Below are 23,691 nucleotides of genomic sequence, written 5' to 3'. Positions count from 1 at the left end.
TGTATATATTATTGTCTTGAGCGCAAGTTTAATGACCTTTTTAAGTTCTGGCTTTCTTATGTTCTCTATTTTTTCTGTAAGCACGTACAATACATACATTGAGAATTCAAATGGGAGAAAGTTTAGAAAAAGTGAAAAATGTGGACTAATTATGAAGGATCTGATATGGAAATGGTTTTAGAGGAAAAAAGTATATGAATTTCCTATGTTCAGAGGTATCAATGTCACTCAAAACGATTAAGACCTTAAGTAGCAACGAATTATTTCAAACTATTTAAAAAATCATAAAATCAGGTCGAATTCTTTAGGAAAAACTACCTCTTTTCCTTTTTCAATTTTTTTTATGTTTATCTATGAAAGAAAGTAACACCTATCAAATAAAATTTATAACCAATTTGGCTTTATTAATGTCAAATTTATTCAATATAGTGAAAAATTATGATGACATAAAAGTGGCTTATTTACGATGCCATAAAACTTCATCTGAAGTAATAGTGGATGAATTTATTAAAAGGGTACAGCCTAGAAGTTTGTTGTTTTCAGATGCAAGTTGCGGCGGCGCTAGAGGGCCAAGAGAGTGAAAATTGACAGTAAGGAATAGATGATGGAGGAGGACCTAAAGGAAGATGTGCTCATATAGCTCTCAGGTGCGGTAATGTAGTGGACACCCAAGGAGCGTTTATTTGTGGTGTGTATTATTCGAATTCATTCTAGTGCCTTTCGTTTACGATTGGTAGTTCTTCCATCATGTGCTCCTGAATGGTTATCAATTGACCATATGCGGAAACATAGGATTAGATCAAAGGGAACCGGAGAACCGAACAACAATGCAAAGCGTCAAACGAGTTACAGCAGCGGTACAGTCAAACCAACAAGAACCAGCTATTGGCATACCAGTGCGTTCCCTCTGTTGGACTCTTCATAAATTTTTTGTTGCTAAGAAACTCTTCGTGGACCACAGCGCATCAGCTCCAGTCATTGCTATCGGTTACTGTCATCATCATCATCAACGGTGCAACAACCGGTATCCGGTCTAGGCCTGGCTTAATAAGGAACTCCAGACATCCCGGTTTTGCGCCGAGGTCCACCAATTCGATATCCCTAAAAACTGTCTGGCGTCCTGACCTACGCCATCGCTCCATCTTAGGCAGGGTCTGCCTCGTCTTCTTTTTCTACCATAGATATTGCCCTTATAGACTTTCCGGGTGGGATCATCCTCATCCATACGGATTAAGTGACCCGCCCACCGTAACCTATTGAGCCGGATTTTATCCACAACCAGACGGTCGTGGTATCGCTCATAGATTTCGTCATTGTGTAGGCTACGGAATCGTCCATCCTCATATAGAGGACTAAAACTCTTCGGAGGATTCTTCTCTCGAACGCGGCCAAGAGTTCGCAATTTTTCTTGCTAAGAACCCAAGTCTCCGAGGAATACATGATGGCCGGCAAGATCATAGTGTTGTACAGTAAGAGCTTTGACCCTATGGTGAGAAGTTTCGAACGGAACAGTCTTTGTAAGCTGAAATAGGCTCTGTTGGCTGACAACAACCGTGCGCGGATTTCATCATCGTAACTGTTATCGGTTGTGATTTTCGACCCTAGATAGGAGAAATTGTCAACGGTCTCAAAGTTGTATTCTCCTATCCTTATTCTTCTTCGTGTTTGTGTTTAACCAGTGCGGTTTGATGTTGTTGGTTGATTCGTCTTTGGTGCTGACGTTGCCACCACATATTTTGCCTTGCCTTCATTGATGTGCAGCTCAAGATCTCGCGCCGCCTGCTCAATCTGGATGAAGGCAATTTGTCCGTCTCGGGTCGTTCTTCCCATGATGTCGATATCGTCAACATAGGCCAGTAGTTGGGTGGACTTGAAGAGGATCGTACCTCTTGCATTTATCTCAGCATCACGGATCACTTTCTCGAAGGCCAGGTTAAAGAGGACGCATGATAGCGCATCCCCTTGTCGTAGACCGTTGTTGATGTTGAATGGTCTTGAGAGTGATCCTGCTGCTTTTATCTGGCCTCGCACATTGGTCAGGGTCAGCCTAGTTAGCCTTATTAATTTCGCCGGGATACCGAAATCTCTCATGGCCGTGTACAGTTTTACCCTGGCTACGTTATCATAGGCGGCTTTAAAGTCGATGAACAGATGGTGCAACTGTTGTCCATATTTCAACAGTTTTTCCATCGCTTGCCACAGAGAGAAAATCTGATCTGTTGCTGATTTGCCTGGAGTGAAGCCTCTTTGGTATGGGCCAATGATGTTCTGGGCGTATGGGGCTATCCGGCCTAGCAAGATAGCGGAGAATATCGTACAGATAGTACTCAGCAACGTGATACCTCTACAATTGCTGCACTGTGTGATATCTCCCTTTGTATGTATGAGACAGATAATGCCTCTTTGTCAGTCGTCAGGCGTTGATTCGCTGTCCCATACCTTGAGCACAAGTTGATGAACCACCTGGTGTAATTGATCGCCTTCATATTTAACCCATTCGGCTGTAATTCCATCGGCTCCTGGCGAATTATGATTTTTAAGCCGATGAATTGCACGGACTATTTCTTCTATACTTGGTGGTGGTAGTATTTGTCCGTCGTCTTCAGTTTGCGGTACCTCCAACTCGCCGATGTTCTGGTTGTTCAGTAGCTCATCAAAGTACTCAACTCATCGCTCCAATATTCCCATTCTGTCGGAAATCAGATTTCCCTCTTTGTCTTGGCAGGATAAGCATCGAGGTGTATAAGGCTTCATCCTGCTGACTTGTTGGTAAAACTTCCGTGCCTGGTGTGGTTGCTCCCTGTACTTTTCTAGTTCATAGACTTGTTGGTTCTCCCAGGCTTCCTTTTTCCGTCTGTAAAGTCGCTTCTCCGCTCGACGAAGTTCGTGATAGGTGTCTGCGCGTGCCCGCGTTCCTTGAGAATGCAACATTACTGCGGCATTCTTCCGTACCGTAACTAGCCATTCCGATTTATCTTGCGGCTGAGGCGAGGTATGTTTGTGGCCGTATCCATAATAACGTTCTTCACGTGATTGTGAAGATCATTTGTTGATGCTTCATCTCCAGGTCCTCTGTTGACTGCAGTTATTGCGGTATCCATTTCCCTCTTATATTTGTCGCGGAGGGTTGTGTTGTGGATGGCTTCAGTGTTCACTCTCACCTGATTGTCAGAGGGGATTCTAGGTGGTATTGTTATTCGAGCTCGGAGCACCATGCCAATGAGATTGTGATCCGAGTCTATATTGGTTCCCGTCAATGTGCTTAAACTTCCTTCACAATTTTGCGCCACACCTTTATTGTTTTAAGCCATTTATTCCTTGGATGACCCAGTCGTTGACAATCTTGGATTCCATTGCATCGCGTAGCCATACAATAGCGTTGTCATCCTTCCTTAATCTGTGACCTACCCAGCGCCACTTCTGCCTTCTGTGGAAGTCAGTTTGCATTTACTACTCCCACATAGCAACACAAGGGGAACATTTTCACAGAACAGTCTCAACTTGATCTTGGTATTGACGTGCAGATCCAGATTGTAGATAAAGTGGCAAAGGCAGGTATAGCGCTTTCAACGGGTCGAGCGACATTAAGATCGGTACTACCATCGGCTAAAAAAAAACAATAATACATACAGGAAGGGTACAATTTTCCGTCAGACTGGAGGAAAAAGCCAGAATATAGAATGTTACCGATAACAAAAAAAAATCAAGTCGGGAAACCGGAAGCTTGATGCTTCAGGTATGTGTTTCCCTATGTGAGGAGCATAACGCAGTCCTCCATTGGCTGACAGCATTGACTCGAAATATTTAAATCGTTCAGTACTGTTAGCTTCAGTAACCTGCCCAGAATTGAGCGAACTAAATATCTCGGGTCAATACTATTAGCCAATGGGGAACTGCGAAATGAAATTTCTTCACGCATTAACGTAACCTGGATGAAGTGGCATTTCACAACTGGTGTTCTTTGTGATCGACGTATCAGCGAACGTCCCAAATCTAAAATTTACCGCAATGTCGTTCGCCCTGTCGTTCGCTATAGTGCTGAGTATTAGAAAACTATAAAAGACAATGAACGGCGTCTTGCGATAATGGAGACGAAAATATTGCATTGGACTAGTGTCGTGACACGTTTTAATCACATCCGAAATGAAGATATCCGCGATCGATATGGGGTTGCACTGATCGTGGAAAAACTACGAGAGAGGTGTCTTCGATGGTGTGGTCACGTGATTCGCGCTAATGACAATTCACTTGCCAAGATTCGTCTAAACATCGAAGTCATTGGTAAGCGACCAAAAGGCCCGCCGAAACAACGGTGGCTTGATACGCTGGATGGGGATTTAAAAGCCTCGTAATTACATCCAGATCAGATATTTGATAAAATAAAATGGCGAAACCGATCATGACGAGCCGACCCCGGCACTCCATAAAATTTGGGGTCCTGGGGTGAATTTAAGAAGGTTTTTTCAGTAAATTTCTAAAAGTTGGTAATATACTATTAGTAAGTTTATTTGAGCAGATATCGGAATGGGGCATATTTTGAGGCCTAGATTTCATCTAACCGCACCATCCAGATTTTTTTTTTTGGATTTTTTAATTGGGTAGGTTCCGAAAATGTGTCCTGTCTCACTTTAAGTGAGTACATTTTGACCTCTTACTCGCGCACTTTGCAATTCATGCCAAAACTAATATCAGTTTCGGAAAGTACTGTCCAAGACCTTTCATTTGATACCCCACACGACTATATCGGGTGAAATTTTTTAAAATCCTTTACATGTATGGGGAGCCCCTTTTTAAACTCCACCTAAATTTATGTCACTCGCTGTATGCGTGGAATTCCATAGTTCCCATCTGTCCACCAAATTTCGATCGGATTGATTTAGCCCTTTTGGATAAAACTGCGTGTGACAGACAGACGGACAGACAGTGAATTGATTTTAATAAGGTTTTGTTTTACACAATACCTTAATAATATCGGCGACAAGATGACAACCTGGAAAACCTTGTTTTAGACTTCAAGTTTCTTTAAGATTTTACCTCTGCATAGAACGTGACGTTTGGCGCCAACTAAATGTCTTTCTGATTATCCGCAAGGTGTTAATGTAGTCAGCACAGGAGGTTTTAGAGCGAAAACCGGTTGCTGCTCTGTTGATCGAGCTTTCAAAATGTTTTTTGATACGTTCTAGAATTATTTTAGCTTTTATCTTTACGACGGGGAGAAGCATGTGAACGCCCCCGTAACTGTCGCACTCAAGGCGGGTGCCCCTTTTTGGAATCGTAGTAATCATTGCTTTTTTACTTCTCTCCTCTAGTGAGGGCCTCGAATTTCCAGGATTCCCGTATAAGTTGGGGGTAGCAGCTCCACAGAAACAGCAAGATAAGCGGATGTGCTATGATTAAGAACTATATTAAAGTGTTCCTTCCGCCTTTTCAGCTGCTCATCATCGCGAATGAGGAGTCGACCGTGAACGTCCCTCACAGGACCATCGAAAGATTTCCGACGACAAGCCAAATCTCTCTTGATGCCGTATAGGCTTCTGAAATCACTACTATTTTTGGCAACTTTTGTTCCTTTGACCAGGTCAATAACAAATTGTCGTGACGCACATCGTGGAACTTTGCAGAATTTAGAGCTCAAGCGCAATAAGTTGAAATCCAACCGACCTTATAACAAGCCCGGTGCTCGTTCAATATACTACCAATGAAAAAGCGGTGTTAGTTGCAAAAATACACAAACATCCCACAATTGTTTTTATGGTCGTCAAGACCACTTTTTCCATCGCATGTTTAAGCAAGGTGTTATCAAAGCCTACGTGGGCATTCACATTACTCATTACGATCGTAATGTCATCTTTGGGAAGCCCTTCTGGCCTGCATTCAATTGTTAGAAAACCAAAAAGGAGGCTAATTTTCCCGATAATGCTAAAAAAGATTTTTTATTTCGAATATATAAATTTTTTAACAACTAGTTGTCCTCTTCCTCAATAAGCTTTAGTCTAGCATTCAATGCTCATACAAAGCTTCCTTCTCCTCTGAAACGGAAGTCCCCATTGGTGCTTAATGCGGTACGAGGGTGATCTGGAAAATTTCCGACCTCAACGTGAAGATGGCAGCACTCGTCAATGAAAACTAGGGAATGTGTTTGCGCATCTTTTGACAGATACTAACCAAAATTGCAGATATTTTGGACGAGCAGTTGTTGTTTGACACTCGTTTGAGTCAGTCGATCTCAGTGCTTTTGTGAAAATGGAAAAAACGGAGTATCGAGCTGCCATTAAATATTATTTTTGAAATTCAGTACGCTTATGCAAATCAAAGATGAGTTGAACACTGTATACGTGGACACTGCACCATCATTTACCACCGTGAAATTTGGGTAGCTGGCCGGGGCGTCTAAAAACCACTGACAATAATCGTTAAAGTTTACCAAATTGTGCTAAATGACCATCGAATTAAAGTGAGAGAAATAGCAGCGGCTATAAATATATCAAAAGAAAGTGTTTATCACATATTGAATGAAGATATAAGCATGAGAAAACTGCCCGCGCGTCAGGTGCTGCGTTTGCTCGCCTTAGATCAAAAACGTGTCCGAATGAACATTTGGCGAAATTTAAGCGCAACAAATCAGAGTTTTGGCGAATATTAATTACTGTAGATACAACTTGGATAGACTACTATCCACCCGAAGCAAAAATACAGTCAAAACAATGGAATGGAACGGCGGAATGAGCTCCAAAAAGGCAAAAACTGAATATTTTTTGAGATAGTCATGGAGTTATCTTAATCGATTATCTTCAAACATCCAAAAACCATTACAGGAGCATACTACGTATTATTACTCGACAAGCTAAAGACAAAAATTGCGGAAAACGGCCACATTTGAAGAAAAAAATGCTGTTTCACCAAGATAATGCACCGTCTCACACCTCTGTCGTTGCCATGACGAAAATCCAAGAAGTACGGTTTGAACTGCTTGATCACCCTCCTTATTCACCAAATCTAGCCCCAAGCGACTTCTTTTTGTTCGTTCGCAGGACAAAGATTTTTGTTAAATGAGGAGGCCATCACTTTTGTAACCAATTATTTTGCAGAGAAAGACGTCGACCACTATTTTGACAGGTTAAAGAAATCGGAGCATCGTTGGGAGAAGTGTGTAGACTTACAAAGAGACTATGTACAAAAATAGCAATAAATTTAGAGAAAAAATGTCTTGTAAGTCGGAAATTTTCAGAACACCGTCGTACTATTGAAATGGACCGGAACCTTGCAGTCGGTGAGTGGCCAAAAGTAGCTCCTCAGTAATAAGGAGGGGCATTGCAGTCGCCCTATGTACGGTTAATTCCGATAGGCTTTGTGGAGGACGATAGCATAGTGCCGCAAGAGGGAGAGGAGTAGTCCCCAGAGCCTCCAATGTCGGATCTCATTTATCGTCAATTATCCAGCCTGTAACGTTGGCACTCATCCTCAAGTTGGACAAAGAGAACATTTTGAAGACCTTAAGATAAATAGTAACAAACCCAAGCACCTCAGCGTAGGAGGTCATCGCACTCTTCCTGTTCGTATCAGTTGGGAGAATGTCGAGAGAGGAGGATCAGCTCGTTTTTTTTCGATAATGACGCCAAAGCTCAGGGGATATCCTTTGATGCTATAAAGGACAGCCTTGACGAGAAGAAAGGAAGTTAGGGGTTGAGCGTGAAGGAAAGGGCCTAAAAATCTGTATGTTGTAGTCAGAAACCAGAAGATGGTAATCTGTTCCACATTCGTATAGTTCGAGATAAAAAGGATTCCTGGTATTTCACGGTACGACTACCACTAACCCTTAGAGGTTGGGGATGGGAGTGGCTACTTAGCCGGATGTTGCGTTGGAGAAGTTCAGCGTAGTGTGGGCCGTGACAAAGCAGAATTAGCCATTACGTTGATCAGGGAAGCAGAAGGTGCCACAGGTTGCAATGATTTCAGGAATGTATACCGCATCACGAGAGAGCTTGCATGTGATCGCAAATCTTTCGATGGTCCTGTGGTCGGTTTCTCATTCACGATATCGGGCAACTAAATAGGTGGAAAGAAGACTTCGCCATGATTCTTAACCATATCGCATCCTGCGTAGTTCCTCCTCTTGTTACTGAAATGGCTGGTCACCGTAATATGCGAATATGGACTGTTCCTTCAAACAGGAGAAAAATCATTTCATCCATCATTGCACTCAAACTCCCCAGCGTTGCACCTGCAGTTACTGCAGATTTACTGCTTCCGCTCGTATGGAAATCTTGGATATCCAAAACTTTCCTCGGAGAGTGGAAGAAGGCGATGATCGTTAAGATCCCCGAGATAATAGCTAAAATAACCTCTCAACGCATCAAAGAACATCCCGAAAGCTTGATTGGCGGATGTGGACTTTGGTTCCTGGACTTTGGCCAAATGGCTTAGGGTTTGGATAGAGGGGCAAGTAGAGTTGGACTGAAGATAATCACCAACAACACCAAGCTTCTTACAGGGTGCATTATAAAAGCAATGCGCATTAACCGGGAAAAAGTAGATTTATTCATCCAATTGATGCAGATGGTTAAAGTTCTTTAAAATAATCTCCTCCTGCATTGATACACCTGCGGAGGCGATTTTGCCACGCTTGGAACGCACCCTGAAACTTTTCGCCTGAAATGCCTCTCAGGGACCTTATAACTTGAGCTTGAATATCCTCTACCAACTCCCAGTGCTTTCCCTTCAACTCTTTCTCAGTGGGGGGAACAAAACAAAGTCACATGGAGCCAAGTCAGGGCTGTAAGGAGGCTGGGGCACAACGAAGATCTTGTTCTGGGTTAGGAAGTTGGTAACGACAAAGACCATGTGGCTGAAGGCATTGCCATGGTGGAGCTTGAAAACGTCTTTGATGTCAAGGCTGACGCGTGTGACTCGTTGTTTCAGTCTCTTGAGCACCTCCAGTTAAAAAGCTGCGTTGACAGTTTATCCTTACGGTACAAACTCAAAATGGACGATTCCTCTGACGTCGAAGAAGACAATCAGCTTTGTTTTGATGCGAGACTTGATCATGCCATGATTTGCCGCTCGGAACTCTGGCTTTGGGATCTCGAAATGCATCCCTCCTTAAACGCCCCTTGAAGCATTTGACAAATTTCCGTTGCATTCTTCCCAAGCCGATCGCGTACCGCTGTCTCAGTGAGCGCTACATTACGCAGTGATACAACCGAAAAATAGAATTTTGCCCAAAGACATATCCTAACACTCCTACTGCTCAGAGCAAACTGAGGCAAGGCACATTTGATAGGGCAGAACCCCTTCACAACCTCCGACTGTTCTAATAGCATTACTCTCGTAATGCACCCTGTAATCTGGCAGGTCATCGCACTATTCTTAACAGCATTAATGGACAAAGCATTGGGGCCGTTGATGCGTATATTTAGAAAGCGTGGTTTCTGTCCACGGTGGCACCGAACTGGATATCCCTCGAGGTATTAAACGCGCTAGATACGCCTTCGTCATGTGTCTGCGGCATATCAGCGGAGTACAGTGGCCAGATACTATTTCAAACAAAGAAATTGGTCGCATAGGCCAGTCACTCGTGAGCGATGTGATCAGAAAGCGAAATGGCAATGGATAGTTCACACATTAAGGAGGGGCAACCATTCTATTGTCAGCCATGCCACTGTCTCAAAGTGGCCAAGGAGTGAGTCACTCGAAGAGAGTGACGCGGAACAGTAGAGAGAGTCTCGGGATGTCCTGGAAGGAGTTAATGCTCATTTTAGTGGACCGGTGGAAAAATAGCATCTTTTTAACAATTTGTTTTCCAGATACAGATAGTGTCAATTTATTTAATCAAAATCAACATAATAGTGAAACATTTGATCAATATTTTCCGAAATTTCTATTACAAAATAGTAAAAATTGAAGGAGTGACAGTCTATCTCCGGAGGCGCGACTGAAAATAGTGTTTTGCTTAAGCAACCTAGCCTGAAGCAATGGACGTTCAAATACTCATTACTTCATCACTTTTGTCTCGATCGACTTGAAATTTTAACACAATATTCTTGAGATATTATGCATCCTGTTGAAAAAGTTAAAAAATGCAAAAAGAAATGTTTAAATACCCTAGCCCTCTCCTCCCTTGAGGCCTCGTCCCATAAAAAAATCCTTCAATTCTGCACCGGAAGATGGTCAGTCCTTCTGAGAGGTGAGAACCTTTGCCGCCTTCGATTTGAAGATGTCATTTGTGATGGCAAAATCCTCTACCAATTTCAAAAGACAAATATGCAGCAAATTCTAAGCGTACCGTATTTATGATCGACTATTGAAAGGAACACTTTCTATTGAAAAAACCCTTTATAGTATTTAAAACCAAGTTTCTGGCTTAAATCTTTCGTTTTTTCGGGTAATTTTATTGATGTGACATTTGGAAGTTTTCAATTTCTTATGCGGATATGCTAATATTTGGTGGATTTTTGGTGTTATAAGCTGAAAAATATTGAATTACTTGAGATTAAGACCCAACTAGAAGGCATTTTACTCGTGTAATAGCAGCGAGTGGATGAATCATACTGTTCAGATTCTAACATTTCTATGAATCCATCTATTCTACGGGCAAAATAATTACCTTAGATCACTTGCTTCGAACTTCTTGTTGTTCATATGAGCAGTACAAAAACGGAGAGTGATTTGATGAGTATACACACACTACTTTATGGACTCTAAGATTATGGAGACATCAACCTGTGAAATAATTTCCAAACCTTAACTTTCTTAGAATTTCCTCCAAAGCACCCCACGGGAAGAGGCAATAATTTGGTTAACGGGTCCGGTATTAACCTGAACTTGGCCGTATCCCTCCTCAATGATAAGGTTCGAGCTAGTAGATGTTACAATTTGATGTCCAATTATTTCTTAGACTGATAAGAATTAGTATTGGCAAGTCCTATTTCATGTTAAACTTGGGAGACAGTGTTTTTTGTGTACTCAAGAAGAAGCGTTCTTCAGAGATAGGACAAAATCAGGGATGGAAAAAAAACTCCTGGAAATGTACTCCCAAACTTGAAGTACCTCAGACCTGGCTGAACTTCAAGACAAATGTTCCTTTCGATAATGGTCGACAGTGAGTTAAACTTCCACGGCTCTATGAGTTTGAAACGGCTGCATTTTTCTCAATTTCCATAGCTTCGTGGAGACTAAACGCAAATTATTGCTATCAAATATTTAAATAAAAAAATTCTAATTAACCTTTAAATATCAAAATACTTTAGAATGAATATAACTTATAAGAAAATATAACATACTCGTAAAACAGCCTAATCCACCCAAATTCAAATAGTGTCAAAACATTCTAACTCGTCCAAAAAACTCGTTTTGAATTTCCTAAACATATTTTTCAATTTTCATAACATCTTAAAGTTACGTCTTCATTTTAACAGTTTATGGATATCACGACCGATCGTAAAATCTTTTATTTCTTCATTATAATATAATAACATAAAAGTCAAGTAGTGAATGAAGCAAATTATTAAGTAATTTGAAGATAAGAGGGCTTTAGGCTGTTTGTTTTGCTGATTAATCCGACACGGGTGATGCCTATTTTGACAGCAAAGGTTCACTGTTTCGGTATGGCAGATTTGCATATTGGTCTGAGTTTTATAGCCTAAATAAAGTTTTGTATACGCAGCTTATATGTTTGATGAGATCTCTTTCAAATTTAGAATATTTCTGGGTTGTCAACGTTAATTAAGGTATCTTGTTTCAACTGACTTGTAGACCTGGCCTAGTGTCACATAACTATTGTGATAATGAGTTGATGGAGGCAGTCGTAGTCACATAAATAGTAAAGGTGCATACTCGGTTTTACCCACTAAAAGATGTTTCTATTTTTAAGACCTCTTCATCTTTATCAATGGGTCGACAGATGAAATCGGTTGTTGGGCTCCAATGAAACAATCGTAACTTTCTCTTTCAATTGATATTTACCCTTTGATTAAGCAAGCTAGGGAACTCAATATTCAAATTGAGTCTATTAGGTTTAAGAGACTTTTGAAAAGAAATTTTACGACCCTAATAATGGAATGACTTGTCCTCCAATTGTTCATAATCAATCCTTATTTTTTTCAAGGAAGTCAAAGGGAAAATTGATAGCAGACATAGCACACAACAGCGAACAAGTACAACCTTTAAAAAAACCTTTCTATTAAGGGTATCCAAAAGTTAATTTCTGAATCTGCTGATTGTCTGTTCTTTGCCATTCAATTGAAGTCCAAGTGGTCTCATAGTGAGTTCTCCACTCGAATAGTTTCATTGTTAGACTTATGTTCTGGAAAAGGTCTAGAGAAAAGAAGATTGGCAGGAGATGAGGAGGAGCACCCAGTTTGATTCCACCAGCATTTGTCGGTTTATTTGGCATACCAAATAAGCCATGCTTATGCATTCTCAAGTGTTCTGGCCCTACAAACTGTCTAAAAAGTTTCAAATGTTGAACCCTTGTATATTCAGATTCAGCAGCGAATAAGGATGACGAACGATACTTGCTATTCGCTCCTCAAACTTATGAAGAGTATTGTGCACCATTTGTATGTCACAATCCGCCAAACCATGGTCATTGTGAATGAAAAGAGGAAAATCAGGTGGCCTTTGAATTTTGCTACGAACCCATGGAATTCACGGAAAATAACAACACATATTCAGTGGAATGGATATAAAACATGCATTCGATTCGCATCTGGTTAAGTTGTAAGTTAGATCCATAGATTTCCTCCAAAATCCTTGAGATGCCACAAATCTCAATATCACGACCGTTAAAAGAAAGAAAGGGTGAAATCTTAGGGCCTGGTCATGAATTTTTATAAAAGACAACAACTCTTCTACCCTGCAGTGAGAGATTTTTTCAAAGTCAACAAAGAAGGGTTTACCTACCGTAAGCTGTCTGGCTCTTGCTAGAATTGGGCTGTCCCAGAGCAAGTATATGACGACAGCACCTTTCTCACTGCAACTTCAGCAATACTTATTATAAGATATGGCGAGTTTGTAGTGAGTTGATCAGTTCCCGGGCAATTTATGTGATCTTGTAGGCATTCACATGTATGTGGCTTATGAGCTCCCGCATCAAAACGTTTTCGTACTAGGCGAAATCATCCTCAATTTAGGGCTATTTTGCTTTGGAGTCAAATCACACCTCACCCCTGGGAGGACGCTGGCACACCCGATTGGGATATGTTGATAGCCCCATTTTTGACCGGTTGTTATAAATACGAAGTCAATAACTTGCCAGACATCGCCTGTCTTCCACTGCGCCCTAATTGGAAACCCCGCAGTGAAGTTTCTCCTGATGCTCAGCTTACATGTAGATTTGTCGATGTCCAGTACCCTGATTCCCAAACCCAGGCAACACTGCTGATATAATATATTTGATATAGACGTGAAGTGGAGGGAGCTGCAAGAATGTGATGAATATATCCACAGGACCGCATAGTCTCAGTTGTACCCTCAGATGTGGTTTTTAAAATCTTGCTGTTGGGTCTCATTATATTTCCTGCTCAGCACAGACCAACATACAGCAACATCCTAACATCCTAAACGGAACGATTTTCAAACATATTTTCTTAATTCACAATTCTAGGTTTAGCCTCCAATTTAGCTTGACGTCCTGGAAGTCACACCAATATACTTAGATTGAAAGGATGGCAATATTTGTCCGTTCAGTTTGCCTTAGTAGGGCATAGCATCAGATCAAATAACGGCGGGAAACATTGCTGAGAACCACACCACCGCGTCATCGACATACGCTACCACTTTATTCTGCTCCAGCCAAGTTTCCCTAGAATTTTATCCATCATTATTAACCATAGCACTGAAGAGCACTCCCTTGGGTCGCCCCTTTGCTCACGATCCTAATTGAATGGCTGCTTCTCAGATTTGATTAGATTATCGTACGAATAGTTCTTTGCGTATATAGTACGGAATGGATAAGACACCCCCCTAACCGTTAAGAACAGTCTCCGTAATTTCTGCTTTGAAGTGGATATCTAAGACCTGCTTTAGAGTTTCAAAACAAAGGAGTAGGACTGGATTGGTCTAAAATCGTTTGGACTCATGGCCATGTCTGCACATCTCCGGAAAGAAACTGGCCGTACCTATCACCAGATGTATGATGCGTACCCGACCCCAAAACAACTCCGGTAGATCTCCACCAACCACAAAACAGCTCTATTGTACTATCTCTGCAGTATAGTTGGTATTAACTTGCCTGAATCCGAAGAGTTATATGATCATGATCTGTTGTATGATCACCTGAGGTTAGACAAACCTTCACTCTACTCCGGTAGCAGAGTCCTTTTGTTGCATTTCGCTGATATTTCAAAGGCAGCTTCCACTGGCTTCTCTTGAGTTTCAACAATTGACTCCAACTCGTTTATTAAAAACTCTGCAGTTCTCCAACTGAAAGGTGTATAGATAAGATGATATCGAAGCACTTTGAGTGTTACAGCTTAATCTGCACTACCTTCAGCGTTACTCGCTTACGTGGTAATAAGCGTCCCCGCTCCAACGTCTCGTAAGCGGTATCGACTAGATTCCGTTTATCATCTGATTTCAAGGATGGGAACACTTGAGCCTTAGCATTCCTAATTCCAAATCGTAGTTTATGGTTTGCTTTTTCCTCGGCATCCAGGCATTCGCCGTTAATAAGGAGGAGGAAAGGTAGACTATTCTTTTGAGGCTCTTCCTCATTTAATAATACCCAGCTTGTCCTTGTCATTACAAAACTTTGGCGGCTGGATCTGGCCAACAAGCCTGAGCTTTGCGTTTTCACAGGCCACGTCAATCTTAGCCACGCATGAATGAAGAAAATTCTGAAGAGAGCCGGACCTTTTATGCTATCATATTGTACTCATGGACCAACGCAATTGGGAAGAATCAAAACATAAGATTAGTGTCCCCTAGGATAAGGCGTATAGTAGATGACAATTTCAGGCCACATTTCTCGCGCGAGTTTGCCACTCCTGGCATTACCCTCAATCTGTCAGCACCTCTTTGAAGGTCTTCGACTAGCATGTGCCGCTTTGCGGTTATTGTTTCTTTTTTAGGAGGTCGCTCGGTTCCCGTAATCCAGCAAACTTTACTCCTTTTGCTAGCGTGGTCAATCTCCTCCTGGGAGCTGTTATACCAAGCTGCGGTCGGCTGTGTTTTCTGTTCGCTTTGTATTAATTCATACAGTTTTGCGAAAATATGAATGACCTTCTAGTACTGACTCTGAGAAAGGACTTCAGCGATTTTTTTTATGTTTCGCTCGCGGCAACTGGCACCCTCCTCCATGTTCATTTTGAGAAAACCCACCAACATTTTAAATGTACAACGTTGCACCCATTTTGGCGGCAATGGTTTGCGAGTAGGAAATCAACAATTCGTCTTCCGTCTTCCAATCGGAGGCTCCCGCTATCATATTTCTGCACGAGGTAATTGGCGCCCACTACGATTGGTCGGCTGCCACTATCCGCTGATTGGAAATAAGCAGCTCGTCCTCGAATAATGCATTTATCATCACTTCTTCCCGACCTAAAGCTTTATTTGTTTGAGTTTTCAAAGTATAATGCTTGCTCCCATCAAGGTAAATTCTCAATTAAAACCGATGGTTCCTAGAGTGCAGTATTCGAAGTCCACATATGGTACACAAAATGAAACGCCTCCTTGACAGGTGGCTATCAGAGTATGCTGCTCCTCTTTGACTCGGTTTTCAGTCCCTCTTACGGTCAAAGATGACAATCCTCAAGTTGTTGTTTCCAGCAACTACAGCAACCAAACTCGCCAATCAGATGAATCACAAGGAGGTCGTGTGAGGATTTGTCTGTTTGCCGATTCAGACCTAACCTGTAACGTAACCGACCAGACCTCTGTAAGTAGAAAATTCAGGTGAACAATAGGCCGATGCCAGCAGAAAGCCCCTTCGTATTTCCCCCTGGTGGACCAACTGGAATTTTACGTTAAAGCCGAGGCTGATATAAAGCTCCATCATATTGAACAATACCGACCCTTACCGTCTGGCGACCATTTTTGTCTTTCGTTTGTTAGCGACGGAGACAAATCTGAAAAACTTTTGGTCCGCAAGTATCAGAGTTACCTGATGTCAAAAGTTTCCAACCATAGAACTGGTACTGGATTGACCATGCCTATGGTACCAAGCTGATATGCATAATTGATTGAAATGCAATAAAATGTACTCTTCGGAAGTCATAAAAAGTTGAAGAGGGAACCATAGCAAAGAAGTGAAAACCATCAAGCTATCCGAGAATCTTAACATCAGTTCACTCCTTATTTGGAAGTCAGAGAAAACCCCTATTGAACGGTAGCAACTAAGAAGGCCCTTTCAGGACTAATCGACCTGGCTCTCGCATATCGTTTAGAGAGGACTAGTGCCGCTTGAGCCGCTCGTTTGTACCTCGGTAAAAAAGTTTAGTAGGCGCATTTCATGGTGTACAATTTGGAGCAAATGTGGCACTTTGAAACATTGCAGCTCACATAAACTTCTTCTTAAGCTGTTCAGACCACTCACCACCGTAGATTGATAATTCGCTATACAGAATCCATTCAACAACTTCAGTAGCCTTAGCTGGAAATAAAGCCTGTTCTTGCTGTTGATTGGTTTAACGAGTCGATACCTTCTAAAACTCGCTGCCTTTTCGATTTTCCCTTTTCCGCAGATGCTTCGATGGATCAAGTCCCCTCAGTATTGGTACAACTCGAGGATTATGGTTGGTTCAGAGAACTTTTACCCAAAAACTGTTTTTCCCCATGAGATTTGTGAATAAACGGTGTGTCCAAATTTATTATTTCGCTCTGAGGTAACGGCTTGCCTATACATAAAACGTTGAATCCAGCAAGTAAAGCTGTTTGGAGTGCGCGTCTGTAATCATCATCATCATCAACGGCGCAACAACCGGTATCCGGTCTAGGCCTGCCTTAATAAAGAACTCCAGACATACCGGTTTTACACCGAGGTCCACCAATTCGATATCCCTAAAAGCTATCTGGCGTCCTGACCTACGTCATCGCTCCATCTCAGGCAGGGTCTGCCTCGTCTTCTTTTCCTACTATAGATATTGCCCTTATAGACTTTCCGGGCTGGATCATCCTCATCCATACGGATTAAGTGACCCGCCCACCGTAACCTATTGAGCCGGATTTTATCCATAACTTGACGGTTATAGTATCGCTCATAGATTTCGTCGTTATGCAAACTACGTCCTTCCTCATCTCGCGTCTGTAATGCAAACAAAAATGCGTTGAAGCCTAGATTACAATGCCACAAATAGGATTGGTATTCGAATTATAAACTCAGCGTTCGTCCTCGTTTAAAATGTGACCATCAAAGTCCTTTTTCACTGGGACAAAGCTAATTGAAGCTAGGAGCACCTATGATCACTCAGCTCTCGACAAGTTAAATACACCTTGGCTTGGGGTGTAACTGCCGCTTAGCTTCAAGGTATCTTCTTGCTCCTGAGTTCACACAGGACAACAACCAGGGTGACGACAAAGGTGACTTTCAAACGTCTTCGTACACTCCAGTGGCCGCCAGAACCTTTTAAATTAGGAATTTTAGTCCATTTTTAATAATAATGATAATCGTTGTCGCAGTAATTCAATTTAAATTAAGGCCTTGAAGTGATCTTTACATTTTCTATAACCAAATATATAAATCCATCTACTTTTTTTGGGCTAGTGTTCAAAGAAGAAATCGTATTTCGCACAGCCAAATAACACCGCGTGTGCATGTTAAAATCAGACCGCATGGAGGTCAGTTAAGATATCCTTTTCAGAAACTAAGTCACAAAGTAAGTGTTCTGTCCTGACTTCACATCTCTGGTCCCCGACTCAAAAAGCGCCCGCAGAGTATTGACTCTTAACCTAATTTCAAGAGTTATTTCGGTGAAAGAAAAAAGGCCGAAAAATTTACTTATGCCAACAGCTGCATTTTTGAATCAAATTAAAACCAAGCCAAACCTTGTTTAAAAAAATTTATTTGAATAAAAATTGGATAAAAAGAGGTTTTATTGGTTGACAGTATCATCGAATAAATATGGGCTCCAGATTGCTTTTACCCTTTAGTATTTATTCATTTTCCTACAAGATCGTCTAATATTTTACTTTGAATTTTTTCCAGCTGCCCCGCTCGAAAGAAAACGCATCGGACGACAAATTGATTTCTATCAAGGATCATGGGCCCAAGCGCTGGGCGAAGGGTCTGCTTGTCTTTCCTCCATTGGACTACTAGGATCATGCATGTCTTTCCATAATTGCTACCCTTACTACAAGTTTCCATTCCTCGGTCTTTATGACCCATTCCTTGGAAGCTATGACCAATGTACTTATGTATCAGGAACTGGCCAGCAGGAATTCGGAATTTGTTGTACAAATCAACTGGGAGGTGTGCCCACATTGCCTGTTGAACAGCCGCAAGTTCCGGAAATACCACAAGTACCTGTACAATTGCCTACACCTCAACCAGTCGTTGACATAGGACAACCAAAGCCGCCAATTGGGGTAAATGTAACGGATGAACAAGACAGCAAGTTGGAGCCTTGGCCTCCGCAATCTCCTACACATCCGCCCACTGTGTCGACTACCACCTTGCAATGGCCACCACCAATACCTACACATCCTCCAGATCATCAAGCTCCTACACATCCAGCATTCCCATCATGGCCACCACAATCACCTACTCATCCACCCTTTGCAGGCCATCCGAGCTTCCCCAGCTATCCAACACATCCTAGTTTTCCTACTCATCCGGCTGCCTTCCCTGGACATCCTAGCTTCCCGACACATCCCCCAAGCATACCGCCTAGTCACCCCAGTTTTCCACCTAGTCAATCGCCAATCTATCCCAGTTTCCCCGGTTGGCCACCAACGACTCCACAAAGACCACCATCAACAACACGACCTCCAGTATCATGGCCACCGACCACCAAGCCACCATCATGGCCTCCAACCACGAAACCACCATCGTGGCCTCCGACTACAAAACCTCCTCCATCATGGCCCCCAACTACTAAGCCACCAGCATCGTGGCCACCAACTACTAAGCCACCACCATCTTGGCCACCAACTACTAAGCCACCACCATCTCGACCACCAACTACGAAACCCCCAGTCTCCCGACCTCCAGATTCCGGATTCCAAGCTCAATGCGGGGCTAAGAATGGAGTATTGGTAAGAACATGTTAATACCAGGCTTACATTTTGATTACATGAAGTGACACAACCTTCTCTTTTTAACCCCAACCAATTGGATTAATTCATTCCACTTTCAGGACCAAGAAAGAATTGTTGGTGGACAGAGCGCCAGTCCTAACGAATGGCCCTGGATCGTAGTCTTATTCAACAATGGACGACAATTTTGCGGTGGATCGCTCTTGGACAATATCCATATCCTAACAGCAGCGCATTGTGTAGCACAGTAAGTTAAGTTTCAAGACGCCCGTAAATCTCCTTGTTAACAGCTTTGAATTCATTAAACAGCATGAGTTCCTGGGACGTAGCCCGACTGAAGGCCCACTTAGGTGACCACAACATCAAATCAGCCACCGAAGTTCAGCATGTTGAGCGTGCTATAAAACGAGTGGTTAGACATCGTGGATTCGATTCAAGGACACTGGTGAGTTTCAGAAACTGCAATCTTTATTACAAGTTTCGACAGGATCAAAAATTATGAAAAGAGTACAGAACATTCTTTCCTTTTCACTGCCAACTCAGATTTCAACTACGCTTTGAAAAAAATATCTATACAGCTGTAGGATCTAATACATATCTCAATAACACATTAATAAATAGAAAAAAAATATGATCAAATAAATAAGAAAACATCTACACCAAATTACAAATTCAAGCCTCGATGCAAAGAAGAGCATCCTCCAGTTATGGCTCAAATCGACGTCCTGCATACCCTGCACATTCCGCTCCGGACTATTTGTCACCATCCGGCTGGCAACAGATCACAACTGACTCAGTTTTGCCATGCGACAGATAAGCTATGTGATCCTTGAGAGTCTTAATCTGTTTCTGGGAGGAATCAAAACTAAGGGACAAACAATTCAGTTGCGCTTGCATATCCTTGATGACACAATCCCGATCGGCTATTGAAAGACAAGCAGCTGCTCGACATTTTGCCAGTTCTTTTTCGAGTTCGTCAACATGCCGCTCCAAATTGGCCTGGCTGGAAGACACACGTTCCTTTAGACGAACAATGATCCTTGCGGATTCTGCACGGAGTGTATCCAATTCGTTGCGTGTGTCCTCGTTCTCCTTGCTCAGACGATCCTTACATTCAGTTAGTAAAGCAAATTGTTGTCTCAAATTCGCCAGTTCGTCGTTGAGCTTTTTGTTCCTTTCAGGATCTTCTCGTTGGGAAGCCTTTTTGTACAGGACTTTCAAGGCCCTATACTCGCGGCAAACAATACGCAGCTTCATCTCAAGGTCATCTTTTTGACGACAACACGCGGCAAGCTTTATTTGTTCGTTCTCCAGAAGTTGTGGAAGATGGATGTATTGGTTAAGCTTATCCTGAAATCGATCCTTGATCTGCTGGATTTCCAGATTTATCTGATCCTCAATTCGCCTATTATTGATCTCCATTTTTTGAAGCATGCAATTCTGTTCTTCAACCTTTTGCAAAGTCGCCATATATTTGACCCGGTAGTCATCAATTTGCCGAGCCTGCTCGCATATCATTACTTTCAAGTCATCACAATTCACTTGGTACTGCTGCAGCTTGTCCCTTAGTAAATGAATTTCGCCGCGCTGTGCGTTACTCAAGGTATCTCGTTTGGTAGCTTCTTTTTCATTATTTAAAGTCCTTACCGTCGCTTTTAGCCTCGTGATCTCCCTTTCTCTCTGATCATATTTCTCAAGAAGTTCGCAATACATTTTCTTTAGTTGGTACTTATCCGGATCACGGTCCGAACAATTATCCTTTTCCAACATGCATTTACACTTTCTCAGACAATACGGGCAGTTTAGTTCAGCATCAGAATGAGTACTCATCGTATCCCTCTCCTCCCCCAATTTCTCATCACAGTTACCTTCCAGCACACTTTGGATCCTGGAGATCGCATTAGCGATGTCTTCCACACAACGCCTTGCCGACATGGTCCGTTTACTGGCATCTTTACAGGATGACTTCCGTTTCTTCGAGTAATCGGAACTGGAGTTCATGCACTCCAAGGAATGCAACTCTTTCTGAATCCCATCAATCTTTCCTTGAATGCGATTGACCATTTCACGTTTTGTAGTTTTCGAAAGTTTAGGAGGCGACCCCCCAACCAAATCTCCTTTGACATAGTGTGGCCGCAAACGCTTCTTAGGATCAAGGGAGTACCCACGGCGGTTTTCAGGAAGTAACTGCTGAAAAAGAGGATCCCGACTCCGACGTATAATTTTGAATCCTCTACGATTCTCGGGATCTAAACCCCCAAACAAGTCTGAATGAGTTGATTTTTTAGAAGTTATCTCCTCCGAACTTCTACCACCCTGTCTTGGAAGATAATTTTGCACGTTGGTGAGTGGATACTTATCAGGCAAACACTCTTCTACTGGCCTACAAAAGTTCACGTTAATAGGCATACAGTCCTCTATGTATGTTGTAGCCAACCGCAGTGGAGGCCATTTTCGGGAGGGATCTTTTTCCTGCAGTTGTAGAGCAGCTCTTTGAATAACATACAGTTTCTTTTGCTCCTCTTGTATGCACACATTCAGATTATGAATCTCATTATCCTCTAGCATTGTTCTAGGAAATTTCTTTGCTTTCTCCTTAATTTTATCCTTAAGACTATTAATGACGTTATTCTGAGTTTCAATCTTAAGAACGATCGTTTCAAAATTTTCACTTAATGTTTTCTGTGGGGATATAATCATTTCCGCGAATTTCTCAGGGAAATCGTTGAATCCGCTGTCAAATGTTCCAAGAAAACTTTCGTCCTCATCTACATCATATTCAGAGTCATACAAATCGTCAGAAGAATAAGAGATTTCATCCTCGTTTCTATCTCCATTTGTCCCTTTTTGGCCCGGCAATTTGCTGCGTTTATCTCGTTTTCGGCCTCCTGCTGAAAATTTGAAACCACGTCCTGTAGGCATTTTGAGACCATGGCCTGTTGGCGACTTGAGTCCATGCCCATCTGGCATTTTGAACCCATGCCCCTTTGGCAATTTAAAGCCACGTCCAGCTGGCATTTTGAATCCTTCTGGCATTTTGGGACCATGTCCAAGTGGCATTTTAAAGTCACCTAGTGATTTTCTTATTCCACGAGTTGCCTTAGAGTTATCTTGTACTCCGTCTGTATCACCCGGACGGGCGCTCTCTGGTATGACTTCCCGGTGTATTTCTCCAGTGCTCTCTGAAATGGGTCGACCACCTTGGATAGTACCTTCTCCAGATGCTGCATATTCTCCTAACAGTGCTGCGCTTGATCCTCCTGGTGCTACCATCATTCCTTCTGTTGCTGTACTAGTTCCTCCTGGTACTGTGCTCGGTCCTCTGGGTAATGCACTAGTATCTGGTCTTCCTGTTCCTGAACCTTCTAATCCTTCACCTGTTTCTCCAAGAGATACTAAGCCTTCTCCTCCCGCTATAAGATTCGTATCTGCTGGAGTCGAACTTCTCCCGATTGGCATTGAAGCGTGATCCATTGGCACTGGAACTTCTCCACCTATTATATTCTGAGCTGCATTTGGACCACCTGAAGCACTGGCGTCGCCAATTTCGCCCCTTCGTGGGGAATCTTCTGTAGCCATTTCCGGAGAGGTCCCAGCATTTTCAGTATTGTCATTATCTGCCGTATTAGGTGGTGCATTGATTTCACCTGCTGCAGTCTCCCCTTCCTCCAGTTCTATTATTCCTAAATCTGCTTCCATATTTCAAATTGCAAGAGGCTTATGAATGAGCGTTTAAAATCGTCTACAATCAATTTTCAATCGATTTTTCCTTAAACAGACTACGAAAAAAAAATCCAAATTAAATAAATTAAAACATCCGCAATAAATTACGTCCTTCTGCTTTGGTAAAACTTTTAAAACAAAATTGAATATCATTCATAGCCTTAAGGAATTTTAGAGAATTACTGAAAAGCCTTCTGAAATGTAGAAATAACTCAATGTCAGACAAATTAGTACAGTGCAGTTGGAATTTTTTGGGTCATTATTCGAATGATGATCTGAAGAAAACATTAAGGTGGAACAATCTGAAGAGGGCCAAATGCTGCTTTTTACCATAATTTTCAAAAGATGGTCCACAATTACAATGACTCCCATTCACTTGTAAGAGCTTTCATCTCACAAATATCACAAAATATTTCCAAGCCTTCAATTGAGCCAAGGCTAATCTATGGAAGCCAAACCACACTTTTCAATAATTGAAGACACATATAAAGGGACGTGTAAGGATACCGAAATGGCGAAATGTTCTTCCTCTTAGGCGGGCATTTCAACGGTTGCTTTTGAAAGTGCCTGCCCCGATCACACGTTGACCAGAGGTATTGTGACCTGTCAAAGTGCATTGTTGAAATATGGGCCATCTGAATTGAGAGATAACAGTAAAGTTTTTGATCGACGATGCTGGCAGTCCTGAGTCCGCACCCACTTGGTGAGGAACGGGACCGATTGGGAAACAAATTACTTCCTCTTTTATAGTCCACGGACTCCTCTTTTTTGGCTTAAATA

At 42.2% G+C, this 23,691-nt stretch overlaps 2 protein-coding genes across 2 annotated transcripts in view; one reads left to right on the top strand and one right to left on the bottom strand.

Annotated features, from left to right (window-relative positions):
- LOC119651893 (transmembrane protease serine 9) overlaps window positions 1-23,691 on the top strand; it is a 98,161-nt gene that overhangs the window by 64,774 nt on the left and 9,696 nt on the right. The window contains exons 2-4 of the mRNA XM_038055714.1: window positions 18,140-19,188; window positions 19,290-19,435; window positions 19,498-19,633. Coding sequence (XP_037911642.1) covers window positions 18,140-19,188; window positions 19,290-19,435; window positions 19,498-19,633 — 1,331 coding nt within the window. The remainder of the gene's footprint in view (window positions 1-18,139; window positions 19,189-19,289; window positions 19,436-19,497; window positions 19,634-23,691) is intronic.
- Window positions 19,637-23,078, bottom strand: LOC119651892. Its single transcript, XM_038055713.1, has one exon. It carries the CDS (start codon window positions 22,885-22,887, stop codon window positions 19,942-19,944), a length of 2,946 nt encoding a protein of 981 aa, XP_037911641.1. The 5' UTR covers window positions 22,888-23,078; the 3' UTR covers window positions 19,637-19,941.

The sequence above is a fragment of the Hermetia illucens genome, chromosome 3 (genome assembly GCF_905115235.1).
Source record: "Hermetia illucens chromosome 3, iHerIll2.2.curated.20191125, whole genome shotgun sequence".
Classification (NCBI taxonomy): Eukaryota; Metazoa; Arthropoda; class Insecta; order Diptera; family Stratiomyidae; genus Hermetia; species Hermetia illucens.
The sequence above is the reverse complement of the archived record's forward strand: the minus strand, read 5'-3'. Positions and strand labels throughout refer to the sequence as shown.